We start from the raw sequence: 19,797 nt of genomic DNA, 5'->3' as shown, positions 1-19,797 counted from the left end.
GAGTAATACTTGGAACAGTATGCAAAACAATGGAATTTGCATGTGGCCAATTTTTGGAGGGTTTAAAGGCAAGCATGTGAATCATAGAATTTTATAAAAGTGATGAACAATGTGAATCAACACCACAACAAGTACAATAATTGTTCTTTTAAAACTTTAGTATTATTTGAGTAAAGTTTTTTAAATCGTTGTTTTAGGGATTATGCCATTAGGCAAAAGTTTAGGGAGCGATTTTATCATGCTTAAATCATATTAAATTTATATATATATATATTTTTTTAAACTATATATTATAAAAAATTTAAATATTGTAAAACAATATAGAGTCAAGCCGTGTCATAGAATGATGTATTTAAAATGTATTTTGTTCTGTTGCATTAAACAGAGGAAAACAGACCAATGCTACCAGTGGCTGTTTAACATCCTACTCATTTCAATTAGGACTCAGGGACATCTTGAGAAGACCATGTACAGCCGTGGCCAAAGTATTGAAAGTGACATACATTTTGTGTTTTGCAAAGTTTGCTGGTTCAGTATTTGTAGATCATTTTTTTTCACATGCGTCTATGGTTTACTGGAAAACAATGATAAGCATTTCATAAGATGTAAAGGCTTTTATTAGCAAAAACATTCAATATATGCAAAGAGTCCATATTTGCAGTGTTGGCCCTTGTTCTTCATAACATCTGCAATTCACTCTGGCATGCTGGATATCAGCTTATGGGCCAAATCCTGACTGATGGCGATCCATTCTTGACTTATTAGAGCTTGGAGTTGATCACAATTTGTGGGCTTCTGTTTGTCCACTTGCCTTTTGAGGATTGACCACAGGTTCTCTATGGGATTAAGATCCGGGGAGTTGCCTGGCCACGGATCCAAAATTTCAATGTATATATATCTCAGAGCCACTTCATTATCACTCTTGTCTTGTGACATGGTGCTCCATGCTGGAAAGTGCACGGATCATCACCAAATTGCTCCTGGATCATTGGGAGATGTTGCTCTTGCAGTACATTTTGATACCATTCTTTATTCATTGCAGTGTTTTTGGGCACCCACTCCCTTGGATTAAAAGCAACCCCACACATGGATGGTCTCAGGATGCTTCACTGTTGGCACGACACAGGACTTATGGTAGCATTCACCTTTTCTTCTCCGGACATCGATTTTCCAGATGTCCCAAACAGGTGGAAGGGGGTTTCATCTGAGAAAATATCTTTGCACCAGTATTCTTCTGTCCAATCCTTGTACTTCCTGCAGAATTTCAGTCTGTCCTTGATGTTTTTCTTGGAGGAAGTGGCTTCTTTGCTGCCCTTCTTGACACCAGGCCATTGTCAAAGTCAGATGTACTCACACCAACCTGCTGCCAGTATTGAGCAAGCTCTGCACTGGTGGTGACACAATTCTGTAGCTGACTCCTCAGGAGGAGATGGTCCTGGTGCTTGGTGGACACTCTGGGGCATCCTGAAGCCTTCACTGCAGTTCAATCTCTCTCCTTGAAGTTCTTGATGATCTGGTAAATGGTTCTTTCAGGTGCAATATTCTTTGCAGCAATTTCCTTGCATGCGAGGCCATTTTGATGCAACGCGATGATGGCTGCACGTCTATCTTTAGAGGTAACCATTTTGAATAAGAACACAAATGATTGGAAGCACTTCTTCCCTCCTTTTATAGCAATCAGTCTGCTCTTATAATCCAATCAGTATGATAGAGTGATTTCACATGACTAGTACTCATTCACACTTTCCCAGGTGCTGCTGATATTATTAGTGAAAGGATGTTAGCTGGTCATTTTGTGCCAGGGCCAAAAAACTGTGAAATTTGGGTTTTTGTGATAAAGTTAATTTTTATGGCCAATTTTTTGGCAATTATTTTAAATGCATCTGATCACACTGCACAATAATCTAGAAACAATGTGAATCAACACCACAACAACTGAAGCAGAAAACTTTGCGAAACACAAAATGTATGTCACTGCCAATACATTTGGCCATGGCTCTATATTAAACACTAGCAAATGTGGGAGACTAATTATTCTGAATAAAGGTGTTGACAAACTGACTTTAGATATTGTTGCATTACAAGCATATATGAGCCACCACTGTTGAACCATTACCTGCATAATATCCAGTGCGGAGTAGGAATTATCATGACTGTAGTGCCACAGTCCAGTTCTTGTTTAAAACAAAGACCACAGCATTTCGCTATATTACCCTGAGCATGCTTTGTATGAGCATTCTGCCCTATAGAGGTAGGCTGGGGTGCTGTTTTTAACAGAAATGTTCGAGACTAAGATCAAAAGACGGATGTGCTGCTCTGGTGGAACAATAAAAAGTCATATTTATATAAACTGACATCACGACAACATATGATGCAATGGAATGGTCCTTCTAATATTGGCTTTCCCCTCGAGGGTGGCAAACATAATTGTGGTTTTGGCTCTGTTTAAAACCTACTTTTGCAATTTTACAGAGAAATATATGTAGACCTCCCATACGGCTTAAACAAACGAAACTAATCCAGCAATGTTTATCACTGTGTTCTCACCATTGTTTGGCCAGTTCGCTCTGTGGTGCACAGCTGAGCCAATAGTGTGTCATCGTGGGATGGCTTTCTTCTATGCACGAGGAAAGTATCGTAACTTCTGGGTGTCGACATACTCCTCAGCCAATCATATGATTTGAGGGGAGGAGCTATAATAGAGGCTCAACCAATCATCTTGATGTAAAGGCGGGGTTTATGCAATTATGCCTGCGCAGTTTATTTGACAGTCCTCCCGTCCAATCATTGACAAGAATGGGCGTGGTGTCTTAATTTTTTCGTCCATCTAAATAATTTGTGGGCATGTACAATATTAACACGTCTCGCCCACTGGCCGGTCTGCAGACTCACACAAATACAGTTGTGTGTTTCTTAAAAATGCACTCAGATGCGTCAAGTAAGTACAATATTACATTTTCACTGCTAATCGTGTTCTGTCGACCTGCGCTTACAAAAGCGTACTTTCTGCACCCCGACGCGGTGACATCTTTTAAGGTGAAAGGTCCGCTATATTGACACATTTTTAGTAAAGTATCCGTTACCCGAGCATACAAATCAGCGGATTGACTCTGAGCTTGCTAGCTGTTCTCTTTGTGTTTTAACCCCGGTGTTTTGGGCGCTTTCAAGCGACAGCGACCTTGCAAAGAATATCGCAAGCGTTGCATTCGTAGCCTTCTTGAGTATTTACGCACTTCGCGAAAGCAATCTGAGCTTGGAATCTGATCCTATGTACACAAAACAATTGCATACTAATTACCTTTTAAACACAAACAATCTTCAAGGCAACCATCTCCTCACAACTCGAACGAGAAATGCAAACCCACCAAAAAGCATGTCTAAGGTTATTGTTTTTAGAGCTGAACGGGTCAGATTGTCGAGAAAACTGCAGAAAAATGACAGGGGGTGAAAATTGTGACGCAGTTGTGTAAAATGTTAGTGCTTGCAAACGCGTCGTGTATGGTGTGGCGCATTAATGTATGTCTCTCTTAAAGATCAACTGTATATCATTGTGGAAAAAATGTCTTTGGTCAAAACGGGAAATGTTTTTAGCACCATTTGGGCTGCGTTCATCAGTTGGGGTGAGTGTCAGGAGAGTACCGATTGAAATGATGATTTTGGGAATTGTGGGAAATGTGGTTTATTCAGTCGAACCTTTTCGTTGGCATACGCAGGCGTGTTGTCTGTCAAAAAGACTACATTTCCCATAAGTCATAGACACTTCAGATACTTTGTAAAGTCGTTGCAAGTTGTGTGTGTACACGGTGATGCGTTATACGGTGCCACACAGGCAAATCATAATTTAAGCAGGGGACAACATAGAGATGCTAATGACCGAAACGTGATGGGATAAGTTGGAGTAATACGGCTTCTGAAATATTTGCTGGCATTCCTAACAACTGCGTCACAGGTTCACAAATAGTCCCACTTTATGTCGAGTTTGCTGTAATGCATGGTCTGGATTAGATTCCAGGCACTATTTAAATCAAATATCTTTCATAACACTTGAATGTATGTTGTTTTGGAGGCTTCTCTGCATACCCATTGCTCATATACTAATGTCTGCTGCTGCATACTTGATTTCTGATTATGGAAGTTTGAGAAAGAAAACATGCATACGTAATTTTCTCGGTGCTACCCTCAGTTTCTCAAATGCGCAACACCAACGATGTGATGAAACCTAGTTTTTATTCTTCATACACATCATTTTAATAACGAAATTGTATTTAGTAATGAAGATTATGGACGACACTGCTTTACCCGTAATGAAGTTACATAGAGCAGATACATTTATAGTGTACGCGGCACATGCAGTATTATTAGCCTTTTATAAATGCTTCAGTATCTCGGATGTCTTTTCATATTTCTCTGACTCCACAGGAGTGCTTGTTGTTTTCCATATCCTCAATAACTTCAACAAATTCACCTTATTCAGCCCCGTCATTTTTCAGCGCTCCGCTCTTCCGAATTTTGTCATCTAATTTCCTGTTTGTATTGAAGCTACTTGAGAAGAGTCGGTCAAAATGGATTGCGTGTGGCAGCACAAAATTATTTTTTAGATAGAGTTGATGGTGTGAGTCTACAGCACACTTTTACTACATGAAAATTATTGAGGTGTTTTTCTGTCACTCTTAATGGTATCTTTTACTACACCCGCGGAGGTAAATTGGACCAGGCAGATCACATTCAGTCAGCTATGACACACTGCACATTTTCATAATACAAGCCAAGCGTATTGTGTTACACGCGTAATTCTACGATTAATTTTAGGTTTTCAACTTGTTAATAATTTGTAGTTGATATGACATTTCCAACAGTGACAGCTCGTATTATTTATTACACATTTAAGTTCAATGTTAAAGAAAATTACATTTCTACTTTTTTGCATACATATTTTATAAGCTTAAATGTGATTTAAAAATGGTTGTAAACGGAATATAAAATAAAACATACACTTTCACATGTGTTTGTGTATAAATATAATTGCAACACCGTCCTGGTTTAACGCTCAAACAATCTGCTCACTTGAACTATATCGTACGGTAGCCGTGAAGTGCAAAACAAAAATATAAATCCAAAAACAAAATAACAATTCAGTAACACAACAACAAATCATAAAACAAAGGAAAACAAAAGAGCATATCAGCGAACACAACAGCGAATCCTGAAACAAAAGCTAGAAAACGGGAAAGATAGGTTCCAAAGATTCCCACCCAGGGGCGTAGCACCAAATTTTGGGCCCTGGGTACAAACCATCTTGCTGGGTATGTATAGAAAACTGACTTCTAAGGGGCCCCCCCTGCCTCGGACCCTGGGTACTCGGTACCCTTTACCCCCCCAGTCCGACGCCCCTGTTCCCACCCGATTGGCTCAGGACTGGTTCTCTGTTCACTTGCGCGATTATTTTACAATTAATTACAAATGTTAAATCACTAAAAATTGTGAGTGGTTTATCACTCAGTAAAACAGTAATGGGACACTTTATAACATAGAGCACAAAAACAGCGAGCAGGAATATTATTAGTTTACGATGTTAGGAATAGTTTTAGGTATGGTATTCATCTACGAGACCATCTACAAATTCCACAAACTGCTTTAAAAAGCCAGTTTCCAAGCGTTTATTCAATTGACTTGCATATTGTAACATAACACTGTTAATAAAAAACATTTTCTAATTCTAAAGGCTGCTGCCGGCATGATGGCTTACTTTCTACATTTGAAGACAGCATGTCCAATTATGAGTACAGTGTTCAATTATTTTAGAAAAAATAAAATTGGTAAAACATTTTCCCAAGATATTATTTTCATATGTAAAGGCTGTAGAAGGCTGCTCTTAGGTATGCTGACTTACTCTAGGTGAGATTTTCCCAGGATGTGGAATTATTTTATTATTATTATAAAACTACAAGCTAGTCATTCACACCACTGGCAGCCTGCTGCAACCTTTGTAATGTAAAAATGACATCTTGGTGAATTTTAGTGGTGTTTTTTTTCTAAAATAATTGAACACTATTAATTGGAAATACTTGGGAAATCTATCCATTTGCATCAACTGGAAACTTTTTATTTTACACAACTGTTTTTTTTTTTTATTTAGAGTATGCAAGTTGAATTCATGCTTGGATGCCGCCTACGTTTTAGCAGAGTTTGTGGACTTTAAGATGGTCTCTTATGCTCTAGATGAATCATAGAAGAACTTCATACCTAAAACTAACTATTTCCGCACTCTGTTTTTACTCTCTGTGTTATAAAGTTTCCTGTTACTGTTTTCCTGAGAGAGGAAACACTCCAAATGACTTCGTTTTGAAGTCAGTGAACTTTTGGCATGGATTTTGATATAATCAGTGAACCAATCCTGAAGAAAGGACTAGGTCTCATTCACAGCCAATCAGGTGAGAAGCTATGGTACATACCCTTTCTGTTTCGACTGCATTGCTGTTGTGTTTTCTAACTTGTTGTTTTGTTTCCGGATTCTCGGTTGTGTTTGCTGATTTGCTCTTTTGTTTTTCAGATTTGCCCTTGTGTTTTATTATTTATTGTTTTGGTTTGCAATTCATGGCAACCGTAATTACGTAATGGGTGAATGACATGAGAAGATGGTCAGAGGTGTAGCATGAGATATTTTTAATGACTTTGTGTTGTCTCTTGGAGTTTCATGAGCACAGAGGCACATCAGTACTCTACAGCGTGAAGGTAGGATCTTGTGTATTTAAGAATGAAGTAGTCTTGTATTAAAATATCCCCACTCTGCTTCCAAATGTTGTAAATCTACTTCTCTAGCTAATTACACTATGACACCAACACAGGGGCGGTGCCAGGATTTTTACACAGGGGGGCAGGGTACCATGATCCGTGTGTGGTGGCACTTAAATTCCGTCCAGCAGATTGTTGGCCGACCTGGGGGGTGTCACATCGTTTGGGGTGGGGAACTGCATCAACACCATAGATATCTATATAGAACTGCTATAACGGAAGTTCCGAGTCAAAATGTTTAAAATGGCTGCATGCTAGTTTCTCTGGCGAATAAGGTGAATAGAACCCACACAACTTGTTGAAACCTCTATACAGCTCAGACCATATAGCTTAGACATAACTGGCAGAATTAACATGTGTGCATTTTATTTCTCACAGATTTCCAACTGAACTCTCACTTGTCCACACTGGCCAGTATCCACAAGATCTACCACACCCTGCACAGGCTGGTAAATAAGGCCTCCAATTGCTTGCACTTAATATTCACATTTTAAATAAGAGATCTAGGCCAAGAGCTTTAATACAGGTGAGACTTGTGCCCTCCATGTTTTCACAATTAGCTTATCATTTTGAGAATGAATCACAACGTCAGAATGTTCCTTTTGTGCCCTTCAAGTGTAGGCGAATACATCGTAATTGCGAGTTCCGAGTACATGAATGACCCAGTGAAGTCTTATTTACAAGTGGGGAAACTCTGAATTCTAGATGAAACCACAGTTGCCCAGTTGTGAAGTCGGAAATGTGTTTTGACAAAGATGATGGCAAGCAAAAATTTTTCTCAATTATTTCGATTTCAGTTCTTAAATTAAATAAAACAATCACATATATGTCACATATAACATATTTCTATTAAGGAAATTAATAATTTGTTTGATAACAGGCATTAATACATACATTAATGTAGGTTGCATTAAAGTGATGTGGTTGTGTTTAGATATTCTTATCCACTGGTACAACAGAAAAAGAGATTTTGCCATTGTTCATTGTGTATTTCAAGTCTTGTGTTTTCCTGTTTGTTTCCCATTTGAATGTGCAACATGTAAGGGATAATGTACAGTCAGCCAGTTGTTGTCACAAAATAAACCCAGACAGGATGATCAGGGTCTTGTGCCACCGTTTTTATTTTATAGTATCTATGGACTGTCTGTTTTATTGCTGTTCCACTTATTACACTGCTAATAAGCAAATAAATATATAAATGGACATAAAATATTGATTTGCATTGAAATTATGCAATTACGTGAGAAGAAATAAATCGCTGAACAGCTGAAATCCACCTTTGGTTTGCGTCGAAGTTCTGTTGATGTTTATTTTTTTAAAACTGTCTGTCGGACTCGTTATTATCCAGCCTATTACAAGGCTACTTGTCAAAGAAATAAATGGACATAAAACGTTATTCTTTTAATAGCTTACCGACGCGCAGGAAAGATGACCCTCAATACCTGGATAACCCGTGTGATTCTTAATCCCTGGATGTGCGGTTGTTACTCTTGTGGCTACTCAGATGTCAGACCTCTAGATTGTGCCATTAACCAATCAAAATAGTGTTCAAGAATGTCGTGTAATAAGTCGAATGCCAGACTTGGAGGTATTAGCTTCCCAGGTGCATTTCATTTCAGTATGATTCAGGCAGGTAGGCTACCTAACCCCAAAAGGTTAACACTGTATTCAATTGTGCTGATAATACCTTCCAAAACATGTTTGCTTTCAGGTGACCGGTCCATAAAGAAGTTTATCAATGTCAAAATGTTTTACGATTGATTTATTGTTCTGTAATGTGAACTGAAAACACACTTATTGTTGAAAATTTTTGATATATTATGATATGAAGCAAAAGCTCTTGGGTGTGTGCGTGTCTGTCAGACTACAAGTTGTCTTAGAATATGACCTTTTAGTATCAAAAAATATGAATAGTTGGTAGATGACATATGACCCTTGTCATGTTTTATTTACCTTCTATCTTATTCAGATCACATGCAGAATTTAGCTGTCTTGCAAATATGAAGACAGTTCACATTGTCATATGCATATTATTAGATATTGTCATAAAGGCCGCTTGTTGTGTATGTTGTATTGAGATTAATGCAAGAGCTGACCGTACTGGCCAGCATTTCTGATATTAGTAGAATGTTATTTTGTGGGTAGATGAGAGGTTCGGACACTCAACAGCATTGTGACTTACAGTACTACAGATTTCACCCTTGATCGAGATGTAGGATACAATTTTCTTGAAAAACTACCCTCATAACCCTGATTTTCACAGAATTGTGCTTTACATTAGCGTATTTCCAGAACTCTCCTTCCTGACATCTATCTTTGGCAACATCTGTAAAGGTTACAGGCTTAGGAAAATAAGATGGGCACCCACCTACTTCACTCAAACAAATGCTTTTCTTCTTTTCATAGTGGTAATGGATGCTGTTTTGCTGCATAATGTTGTTTGAGTGTAAGAGAGTGAGGGTGTTAAATGCAGTTTCCTTCTCACCATAGAACCTGACAGAAGACGTCAGTCCAGAGACTCACGGCACAGGTAGTGACCTCACGTCTAACCGTCTTTTCAGAACCTTTTTCATCTAATACAAGCAAATTCTCTTTTATAAATTTTATTTAGGAGAGTTATTAAACTGTCAGATGCAATGTTATAAGTAATGAGTCCTTATAAGTGATCAAACAAGTGGTTACAATTTTTGTCTCAATGTGACATTTGATTGAACATTTGTTATTGTTGTCATGTCTTGCTTGAGTTGCGATTTGTGGTGCTTTTCAGCTCCAGTCACAAGTCTGGCTATGTGTTGTTTCTTTGCACTATGTATATGATGTTTATGTAAATGTGTATTTGTAGATTCTCTCTATTATAATCCTCATGTTTGTCCCCTGTAGAAGTTAGATACTGGCCTCCCTCTATGTTTAAGCTTTAGTGGCTCTGCAGAACTTACAGGACTGAGCATGCAAATTAAATGATGATGCACTGCTTTACCTTGGTTTGAGGGAGGGAACCACTAAAGAGAGGCAAGAATGTTATTTTGTATTTGCTACATTCCCTGTCTCTTTTCCAGCCTGCTGCTCCAAAGCCATGCCCCCTAGGAAAAAGAGGAGACCAACTGCTGGAGATGACCTGTCTGCAAAGAAGAGCCGGCAGGATAAGTATGTCCCAAACTTTCACCTCTTCATTTATACTGTAAATGTCTGCAGCCTTTCAATCTCATTTATGTCCATTCTTCTGTGTCCATTGACCTTCCTCTAATTCACTCATTCATCCATACTCTCATCATGAATTACATTAATAAACTAGGTATCTGTCAAATCTGATCAGTCAAGAAATTCAGTATTTATCATCTGTCAACAGTGATTGTAGTAATTAGAGAATAGTAATTGTTAAATAATCTCCCAAAAATGTTACAACTTTTTCCTACATTAAAAAATGTTCAGCAGCCCAAGCGAAATTTTAGACACCGAAGATATCCATCTCGCTTTCGGCACTTCATAAGTGTTAAATATGCTTTTAATTTGAAATTGCTTATTTGCATGGCACGGTTCAATGCTGGCTTCACATAAGGGTTGTACAAGCCATTGTAGAATCACTCGCGCCAATGTTGCACCTGTTTACACTGCATCTCTGGAGCATGCAGGTGCACACGTCAACCGGGCTTCCCTTGATATAAGATAGGATAGCGCAGAGTAGATCATTTGGATCACTCTCTGGTAGAATCTATGATATTGATTTTATTATGTATATTTATTTTACTCATTCTGACAGTAATGAGGAATCCATGGTCTTACCTGTGGTGTGGTTTAGGGATGACGAGTATTTGAGTATTTGTTCTGCAATAATTATTCGAATAGTAAAAATACTATTCCAATTTCGCAAAGTTTTGCTTTGCAGGCCATATATACGGTGAGATGCATGTTAAATCCTGAACACACAAACTAAAACTGGCAGTTATAACAGAATGCACTGGGTGGCGCTGTTGAGTGTGGACACATGTTGATTACTTTTGTTGAGCAAATGGTTCTGTTAGTACGTTCAGATGGACGCCAGAAAAGCGGGTTGTTGTGTGAATGTGGCTTACTGTGAGAAAGCTGGGTTCCTGTTTAAATGTTCTAGATAAGCGGTGTACACTTTACTCTCGGTTATGTGCAGCTCGTCAGAAAGCAGCATCCCCATAGCAACGTAATCCCTGCAACGCTTCTGTAAACTACAAACATGGCATCCGAGAAAGACTATGCTAGCTGAGGTAAGGGACATTCCATCATTTAAACTGGTGTTTATAAATGAGAATAGTTTACTGAACACGTGGATATGCTTGTATTTCTCAACAAAAGCATGACATGAGATACAATATAAACATGATAACTATTATATGGCAAGTGTTTATAGTCGTCATGTACGTTAACTGCATCAGTCTACTTCATTAGCGGTTTATTTTTCTTCACTTTGCGTGAAATTAAATGCTTTCATTCTATTTGTATTTTTTTGTTTTCACGCATTGCTTGTTTAAATATTTAAAAAAAAACACAGTACATGATACTAGCTTGTTTTTTATATAATTAGAAGCTTGTTTTTTTTAATGGTGACGCAAACTTTTTTTTTTTTACAACGTCTCTTTCTCATTAATACCTTCATTTAAAATAATAGAATATTCGAATATTTGTTTTTATGAGCTTAAATATTTGAATATCAAATTATTGATGAATGCCCATCCCTAAAGTGTGATTATGACTTTACAAATGCCACGATGGAAGAACCATGGTAAACATAAAAGCATGTACCATGTAGAATGTAGAATAAAGGGCTTTCAGTCTGGACCTCAAAGAATTATGATCAAAGTTGTCCTGCATAATATATGTTCTGTTCTAATTATTTTTTATGTCATATTAGAAAACAAACCACCCATGTTTGCCTTCAGATAATCATAGTTAGTATGATCAGTATGAGCCTGATGAAAAGACTAAATATTGAATAGGAACAAACATAATAATTAGTCTCGCATCAGTAAGGCGCTATATTTATGTAATGATAGAATATAGTAGAAATAAAGTGTTAATTAAATTTAGTTTATTTTGATTACCCATAGCACCTTGAAAAAGAATAAATAAAAATTTCCAGATGCTTGGATGATCAGAAATAATAATGTATATCCAATGAATACATGATATGCAACTACATAATTGTTAAATATTATTTCATTTGAATTTGTATGGAAAACAGTGTACAACAGCCAACACCACAGACTACACTCACCTAAAGGATTATTAGGAACACCATACTAATACTGTGTTTGACCCCCTTATGCCTTCAGAACTGTCTTAATTCTACGTGGCATTGATTCAACAAGGTGCTGAAAGCATTCTTTAGAAATGTTGGCCCATATTGATAGGATAGCATCTTGCAGTTGATGGAGATTTGTGGGATGCACATCCAGGGCACGAAGCTCCCGTTCCACCACATCCCAAAGATGCTCTATTGGGTTGAGATCTGGTGACTGTGAGGGCCATTTTAGTACAGTGAACTCATTGTCATGTTCAAGAAACCAATTTGAAATGATTCGAGCTTTGTGACATGGTGCATTATCCTGCTGGAAGTAGCCATCAGAGGATGGGTACATGGTGGCCATAAAGGGATGGACATGGTCAGAAACAATGCTCAGGTAGGCCGTGGCATTTAAGCGATGCCCAATTGGCACTAAGGGGCCTAAAGTGTGCCAAGAAAACATCCCCCACACCATTACACCACCACCACCAGCCTGCACAGTGGTAACAAGGCATGATGGATCCATGTTCTCATTCTGTTTACGCCATATTCTGACTCGACCATCTGAATGTCTCAACAGAAATCGAGACTCATCAGACCAGGCAACATTTTTCCAGTCTTCAACTGTCCAATTTTGGGGAGCTCTTGCAAATTGTAGCCTCTTTTTCCTATTTGTAGTGGAGATGAGTGGTACCCAGTGGGGTCTTCTGCTGTTGTAGCCCATCCGCCTCAAGGTTGTGCGTGTTGTGGCTTCACAAATGCTTTGCTGCATACCTCGGTTGTAACGAGTGGTTATTTCAGGCAAAGTTGCTCTTCTATCAGCTTGAATCAGTCGGCCCATTCTCCTCTGACCTCTAGCATCAACAAGGCATTTTAAGCCCACAGGACTGCCACATACTGGATGTTTTTCCTTTTCACACCATTCTTTGTAAACCCTAGAAGCGGTTGTGCGTGAAAATCCCAGTAACTGAGCAGATTGTGAAATACTCAGACCGGCCCGTCTGGCACCAACAACCATGCCACGCTCAAAATTGCTTAAATCACCTTTCTTTCCCATTCTGACATTCAGTTTGGAGTTCAGGAGATTGTCTTGACCAGGACCACACCCCTAAATGCATTGAAGCAACTGCCATGTGATTGGTTGATTAGATAATTGCATTAATGAGAAATTGAACAAGTGTTCCTAATAATCCTTTAGGTGAGTGTATTTTTGATCATTAAAAACTCTAGGTTTTGGCCCTCAAACCACATGTCACTTCTGCTTGTTATCAGTTGCAGTATGTGTTTTAATGTGTATATAAGTTTATACAGTCATGTGTATACATGTCCAGTGTGTCTATGTGTATTCAAATGGCCTCTGCTCAGTCCTGTCTATTAATTTCAGTGTTTACAGAAAACAGGAGACATTGCAAATCCAGGAAGCTGAGGCTTTTTCTAGCAAGAGATGTCTAGAGTGGTTCTACGAATATGCAGGTATGGGGGCAAAATTCTAAGTCATTAAGTTTTGTGTTCTGACTATTGCAGATGTGTATCAACTGACTTTTAAATTACTTTTTAAACTGTCTTTTCTAAGATTTTAAACTCCAAAATAAGATCATAATTCGATAACTCTGGAAAGCATTAATAATGTCACAGCTATATTTAGGATAATTTTTTTGCAATCAGAATTTCATCCCTGTGGCTTCTGAAACATCTTAAATTAATTTGCAATAAGAAGATTAGTTAGTTTGACAGATATTGAAGGCACAGTAATTGTTTTGCTAACTGCTAAACTTTTAGCAAAAATTAACTATTTGAAATACAATTTAAATGATGAAAAGCTACTTTATTCTACATTTGGTGCTGAGCACATATTTATGAGTGCCGCCATGTTGAGATCATATGACCAGCTGAATATTAATCACTTTATTTCAATCACTTGGATGCGTTCACACGCAGATTAAATCAATCATGGTTGATTGGATGTTTGCATGATGACCCAGCTACACTACTATGTGTCAGCGAACAGTAACCAAAATGCAATTTTGAGATTCAAAATGTTATGTCATGAAAATGTGATTTGATCCAGCGATCCCAATGAAGTTCCAAACATAGTTGTACATTTTGTGTGCATGTGTCAGGGTGTGATGATGTGGTTGGACCGGAGGGCATGGAGAAATTCTGTGAAGACATTGGAGTGGAGCCAGAGAATGTAAGAACCTGATCTGATTTGATTTAGCATTTTCAGTTGAAATATTTCATTAGTAGGTAATTTTTATATATGTTTGTTTGCAGGTTGTAATGCTGGTATTGGCCTGGAAGCTTGATGCTCAGAGTATGGGATACTTCACTTTACAGGAGTGGCTCAAGGGAATGGGTTTATTGCAGTACGTCTGCCTAAACATGGACCTTGTGGTACACAATATGTGGTACACAATGTGTACCACATATTTAATTTTACTCTAACTTTCATATTGTTTCTGTCAAAGCCTTCAATTTCCCCCTTCTTCTGTCCTATGCAGGTGTGACTCTACTGAAAAACTCAGGAACTCTCTAGACTACCTGAGGTCTGTCCTCAACGATGCCACCAGTTTCAAGCTCATTTACCGATATGCCTTCGACTTTGCCAGGGTGAGTGTATAGGCATTAAGACTAATCATCATGATCGCTAATCATCATTTGTTTTATTAGCTCCTTCTCTTCTTTCAGTACTTCCAGAACAAAACATATCACTGCTATATTTGCTTTAATTATTACCTGTGGGTGTGCATCTGGATCCTTATTTCTTCTTCTTATGAATATAGTTTCTTGTCCCCTGCATGCATGCAGCCATATCACAGTCCTTCAATCACAGCAAACAAGGGCTTGAGACTGCTACTATTATGGGTTGTTTCACCTCTTTGTCTGCTCAGCAAATGTATCTCTTGGGTTCATCATGTATAGGCCACTTAACTTATTCTCCTGATGTGACACCATATTTCATGGCTGTTAGATGATTTGAGATTACCGTTTATGTCATGCAGGAGGAAGTCGCATGGCTGTTGTATTCCAAATCCATTTGCATAAAATGATAGACTGTTTGAAATGAGCATGTTTGTCAGTCTCAGTGTTCAGGTGTGGGGTCTTGTATTGTCTGCCATCAGTTGCTTGTATTAATATATTTTTGAGCTAAAGCTGCTTTTTTGGAAAACTGGAGTACAGAGTACACTAATTTCTGAATCCATCCTCCAGGAGCAACTTGGGGTTAAGTGCATAGACCAAAATGGCCATATGAAATTTATTTTGCCTTTTCGTGGGTCACTTACAGATTGTTACCCCATCATATTTCCAACACTGGTTTTATTGCGCATCTTGTGAATTTGCAATATGGTTTCCCCCTTGCAGGAGAAGGATCAGAGAAGTTTAGACTTGAATACTGCCAAGTGCATGCTGGGACTTCTACTTGGGAAGACCTGGCCACTGTTTCCAGTGTTTAACCAGTTTCTAGAAGTAAATATTCTAATCTTTATGGTGTTTTTTCAGTGTTATTGTCATTATTTTACTCTACCAGCCAGACGTTTGGACACATACTCATTCTTTATTTATATTTTCCACATTTTAGTATAAAAATTTATCAAAACTCTTAAATAACAAAAATGGAGGTATGGGAATTTTTCAGTGGCAAAAAATGTAAAACAAATCAGAACTATCTGAACTGTCCACATTGGGTTATTAGTACATATGATTACCCTATATGTTTTTTACAATGACTTTTTATCTATTTTTTTTTTTTTTTTTTTCCACAGCAATCTAAATATAAGGTCATAAATAAAGATCAATGGTGCAATGTTCTAGAATTCAGTAGGACTATCAACCTTGATCTCAGTAACTATGATGAGGATGGGGCCTGTGAGTACAAGCACCCACACTTTAACATGCCTGTATACCTAATAATACTCCCGCAATATTATCCTTTTGTATGTTGACGATGTAACTTTTTGCCAATTTCTCTCTACTTTTTTCCACTCAGGGCCAGTGCTGTTAGATGAGTTTGTCGAATGGTATAAAGACAGGGAGATGTCGGTGCGACAACTTCCCCACACCCACCACCACCAAGTAGAAATTAACTCCAACAATCACCATGACAATAATGACAGAACCAGCCTTGAAACAAACATCTAGAAAACATATTACAAATCAAAACTGGAGTGTTAGGGACAAACTGATGGTGGCCACTAGCAGCAAGTGCTGAGTGGATTGTTTCTGTAGAATATAATTATCAATGCACATGTTGTATGTTGCCCTTACAGCAAGGGCAATAACAGGGTCACTGGTGGTTGTGTGTTGAAGAAACTGCACCTCATCAACTCCACCTAATGCCCCAATAGCCTCGCAATGCATTGAGGGTAAGCACATGGCCAACTTCAGTGCTGCCTTCCCACCCCACTGTGATATTTCATATTGCTGTGAATGTTCTAACTGGCCATTATAAGGAGGATGAAATACAATTTCCTGCAAGGCAGGGTAAAAGCTCACATCTTGTCTGAAATCTTAAGAAAATTAAGTAATTTTGACCTGAAAAGAAAGACAAAGAAAGGTCACCTACTTGGCTTTTTTTTTTTTTTTTTTAAATATACATATACTAAGACTTGTTGGTTCATGTCAAAGTTCTATAGAAGTGGCTTACAGTGTCTCTCTGCTAATGTGGTCCAAACACTGTTGGTTTCTGTGTTGGAGGATGATGACAGTCAGAGCATGTTGCTTTGCCATCTTTTATATTTGCACAATGTATTGTCACAATACATTTAGTTGCCACTTAATAAAGCATGGCACTTGCAAGATTCTGATTAACATTCTGCTTCAACAGTATTACCTGTAGTATTGTATCAGTATCCCACCGCTTACATACTTCACATCGATTATGAGATCAAAGAGAAGAGCTTTACTACTCACAACATGAAAACAGGAGCTCATACCTCTGCCAGAATATCCAGATGTATTAACAGTGTACTGAAATGCACTGTTAAAAACCAGCACATACCATAAATGTACTAGGTATGAAATATTCCTGCAGATGTTTACAAATGTGAAATGGAAATTATCCACAGTGCCAGTACGTAAGCCTCACCAACATGTTGTAGTCCATCCTGTCTTCTCTGAGCCTTTGGCCTTTGATCTGAAATGGAGTGGAAAGTTGCTTTAAGATGGTTAATTTTAGTTTAAGTTTTAAATGTGATCAGGTGTAAGGTTTCCTAATATGGTGAATGTGTAAGTAGAGTGTAGATCCCAGTATTCTTTTCTTGGCTCACATGTCTGTTTTTATAAATATGGCCATCTTTCCAAGTATTGTGAGAAGGGGCTACAGAGAACATTCACTATGTTACATCATACATCTGATTTCATTGGATATTTCATGAACAAACCCTAGCAATGCAACTATACCGTACATGCCATTAGGTGGAAGTGAAAGGGCTGAGATCTAAGTGATAGAAAAAAGACAAGAAAGAATTAAATTTGTTAAAAGTGCACTTTTGATTTCTGTGATGAATTGCCACAAAATATATAAAAACAGGTATCCTGCCCTAAAACCTCTTTTGGCCAAACCCTCTTCTACAGATCTTGTGGTCTAATGTTATCAACTTAACCCATAGTGGCCAATGCCTAGCAGCTACTTAACGTTCGAGTTTGTACAACTGTTAAGTTTCATCAGTGGCTGTGGTGTGAAGCTAACTTGACCTTCAACCGAGGAAAAAAATGCATGCATGCATTCTGCAATTAGAGCCGTCTTGTGAATGAATGAGGTTTTTTTTGGGGGGTTCTTATTTTCTTTGTACAGGTATTTGTAGACATGGATTATTTGTGCATAATTTGGATATCTGCAGTCTAACGCTTTATAAAAAAATCATGATCATGTGATGATATTTAGAGCTTAAACACACACCTGTAACCTCATCTGTTGAGATTCTCTGCATTGCCTCCTCCACCATCTCCACTAAGTGCTAAACTACCACTTTCATGTTTGACTGCAGCACTTTTTTTTGTTATCAGTTCATATAACAAGGAATCAAAGTACAGAGTCAAAATCATTATGAACCTTTACTAAAGAGCTTATGTTGGCTAACAATATCGTTTATTACTGGTTACAAGATGTTTTGTTCTGTTTTAAGAATCTGTTAGCTGAGGGATGAAGGTTACTCACCATAAATTACATGCAAAGTGCAGAAAAGTATCTTAAGCACCCAGTATCTGAGACCTCAGCAGTCTATGTTGTGCATGCTGGCCAGAATCCATTTGTAAAGTGTCTATTGACACTTGTTATAGTCCCATTCATTTGCACCTGTTTGTGCCTGAGGGAGATAGTTTCTTAGAATTTGAGGATCTTAAAAGTTAAGAGTTCCCTTATGTTCTGACTGTTGCTTTATTTTGGGGAGTATGTGATGCAGAGGGTTGCACATTCTCATCTGACTGTATACATGTATGGATGTGTGTGTATGTGTTTGATTTCACTGTAACCTCTACATTCAATATAAATAAAGGGGTTTATTAACAAATGTGCTGTAATTTTTATCTGAATTGTATTTTGTGAAGAATGGAAAACTGGTGCTAATAAATATCCTGGGGTCATGCTTAAATTTGCTTGAAAGCTTGTACGTAAAGAGTACATTTTTGAGTTTAGCAATCAATAGAAGCCATCAGGAGTCAGTGGACAGCATGGTCACACTGGAATTCAGTGTGTTCATTCTGAATTATTTCCCACCAAAAGTTGGACCCAATGTGCTGAATTCCAGACAAGGGCCACCATGTTGATACCCCCAAATTGTCATTTATCCAAAGTAAGTGAAATAATGCTGTTTGTGTCAGTAATTTTAGGACTAAATTAATGTAATTATCACTCAAATAATGCTGAAAATAGGACGTGCTGTGCATTTCAAATCAGTTTCACTCGAAGTGCAAGAATGCCGTTTTGCCTCAAGTACTGTTGTGTATGCAAACACCTATATTTCCAGCTTCAACCACAAGGGTAAAATTTTTTTTTGAAAAGCATAGACTGATTGTCACAGATTTGACCATGATATCACTTTTAATTGGGTACAGATGCCCCTTTGGCATAGATTATTTTTTTCTTTCTGAAGAGATCAGTTTAAAGCCTCATTAAGAGACATAGTGGCATTTTATGTGAAATAATATTAAGTACAATTATTACCCACATGGTTTTTATTTTTGCTACTGCATATGTTGACAGCTAAAACAGAAAATGATTCCTTTTCATACGACATGCATTCTTATTATAAACATTCATACTTTGTTTTGCCTATAATGAAAATGTTAGGTTATATTCATTGCTATATCACATTTGTATTTACAATACTATGTCAATAAAAGCCTCCCATTAGTACCACAAGCTGACAAAGCTTTGATTTGAAAATGATCATAAAGTTGTCAAAATCAATAAAAAAAACAAGTCAAACACTTGAACTAAATTAAAAACTCTTTATACTTAGGAGATGCCGACTTTGACCTGAGCTGTGAAATATTCGTAGTTTTAAGGCCCTGTAAACCTGTGACTTCGGCCACATCTGTGTGTCTAGAGGTCACAGTATTCCCTGTAGAGACATTGCTGTAAGTGTGTTCTATGTGGAATGATGTTGCTCCTCCATAATCCATAAGTGAATTACTGTCCTGCTTGTCAGCCTGTTGTGTCAAAGAAGATATGGAAGTAATATTGAATTCATCCATTGCGTTTCTTTTTTGCTGGAGTAATTGTCTCCGTTCTTGCCTTTGACACACTAGTGAAT

At 37.8% G+C, this 19,797-nt stretch overlaps 1 protein-coding gene across 7 annotated transcripts; it reads left to right on the top strand.

Annotated features, from left to right (window-relative positions):
* The first annotated feature begins 2,845 nt into the window (after window positions 1-2,845).
* Window positions 2,846-18,537, top strand: dcun1d4 (DCN1, defective in cullin neddylation 1, domain containing 4 (S. cerevisiae)). 7 transcript variants are annotated; one of them, XM_052097912.1, is made up of 12 exons: window positions 3,774-3,949; window positions 6,691-6,732; window positions 6,846-7,241; window positions 9,283-9,322; window positions 9,849-9,936; window positions 13,428-13,516; window positions 14,164-14,234; window positions 14,318-14,409; window positions 14,545-14,653; window positions 15,407-15,511; window positions 15,808-15,910; window positions 16,032-18,537. In XM_052097912.1, the coding sequence occupies exons 5-12, from the start codon at window positions 9,866-9,868 to the stop codon at window positions 16,181-16,183; spliced, it is 792 nt and encodes a 263-aa protein (XP_051953872.1). In that variant the 5' UTR covers window positions 3,774-3,949; window positions 6,691-6,732; window positions 6,846-7,241; window positions 9,283-9,322; window positions 9,849-9,865; the 3' UTR covers window positions 16,184-18,537. The 7 variants fall into 7 exon arrangements, with proteins under 7 accessions (XP_051953869.1, XP_051953872.1, XP_051953873.1 ...); XM_052097909.1 differs by lacking the exons at window positions 3,774-3,949; window positions 6,691-6,732 and adding an exon at window positions 2,846-2,938 and having other exon boundaries at window positions 7,171-7,241; XM_052097913.1 differs by lacking the exon at window positions 6,691-6,732 and having other exon boundaries at window positions 7,171-7,241.
* Window positions 18,538-19,797: the final 1,260 nt, after the last annotated feature.

Source organism: Xyrauchen texanus, chromosome 30 (genome assembly GCF_025860055.1).
Source record: "Xyrauchen texanus isolate HMW12.3.18 chromosome 30, RBS_HiC_50CHRs, whole genome shotgun sequence".
Classification (NCBI taxonomy): Eukaryota; Metazoa; Chordata; class Actinopteri; order Cypriniformes; family Catostomidae; genus Xyrauchen; species Xyrauchen texanus.
The sequence above is the reverse complement of the archived record's forward strand: the minus strand, read 5'-3'. Positions and strand labels throughout refer to the sequence as shown.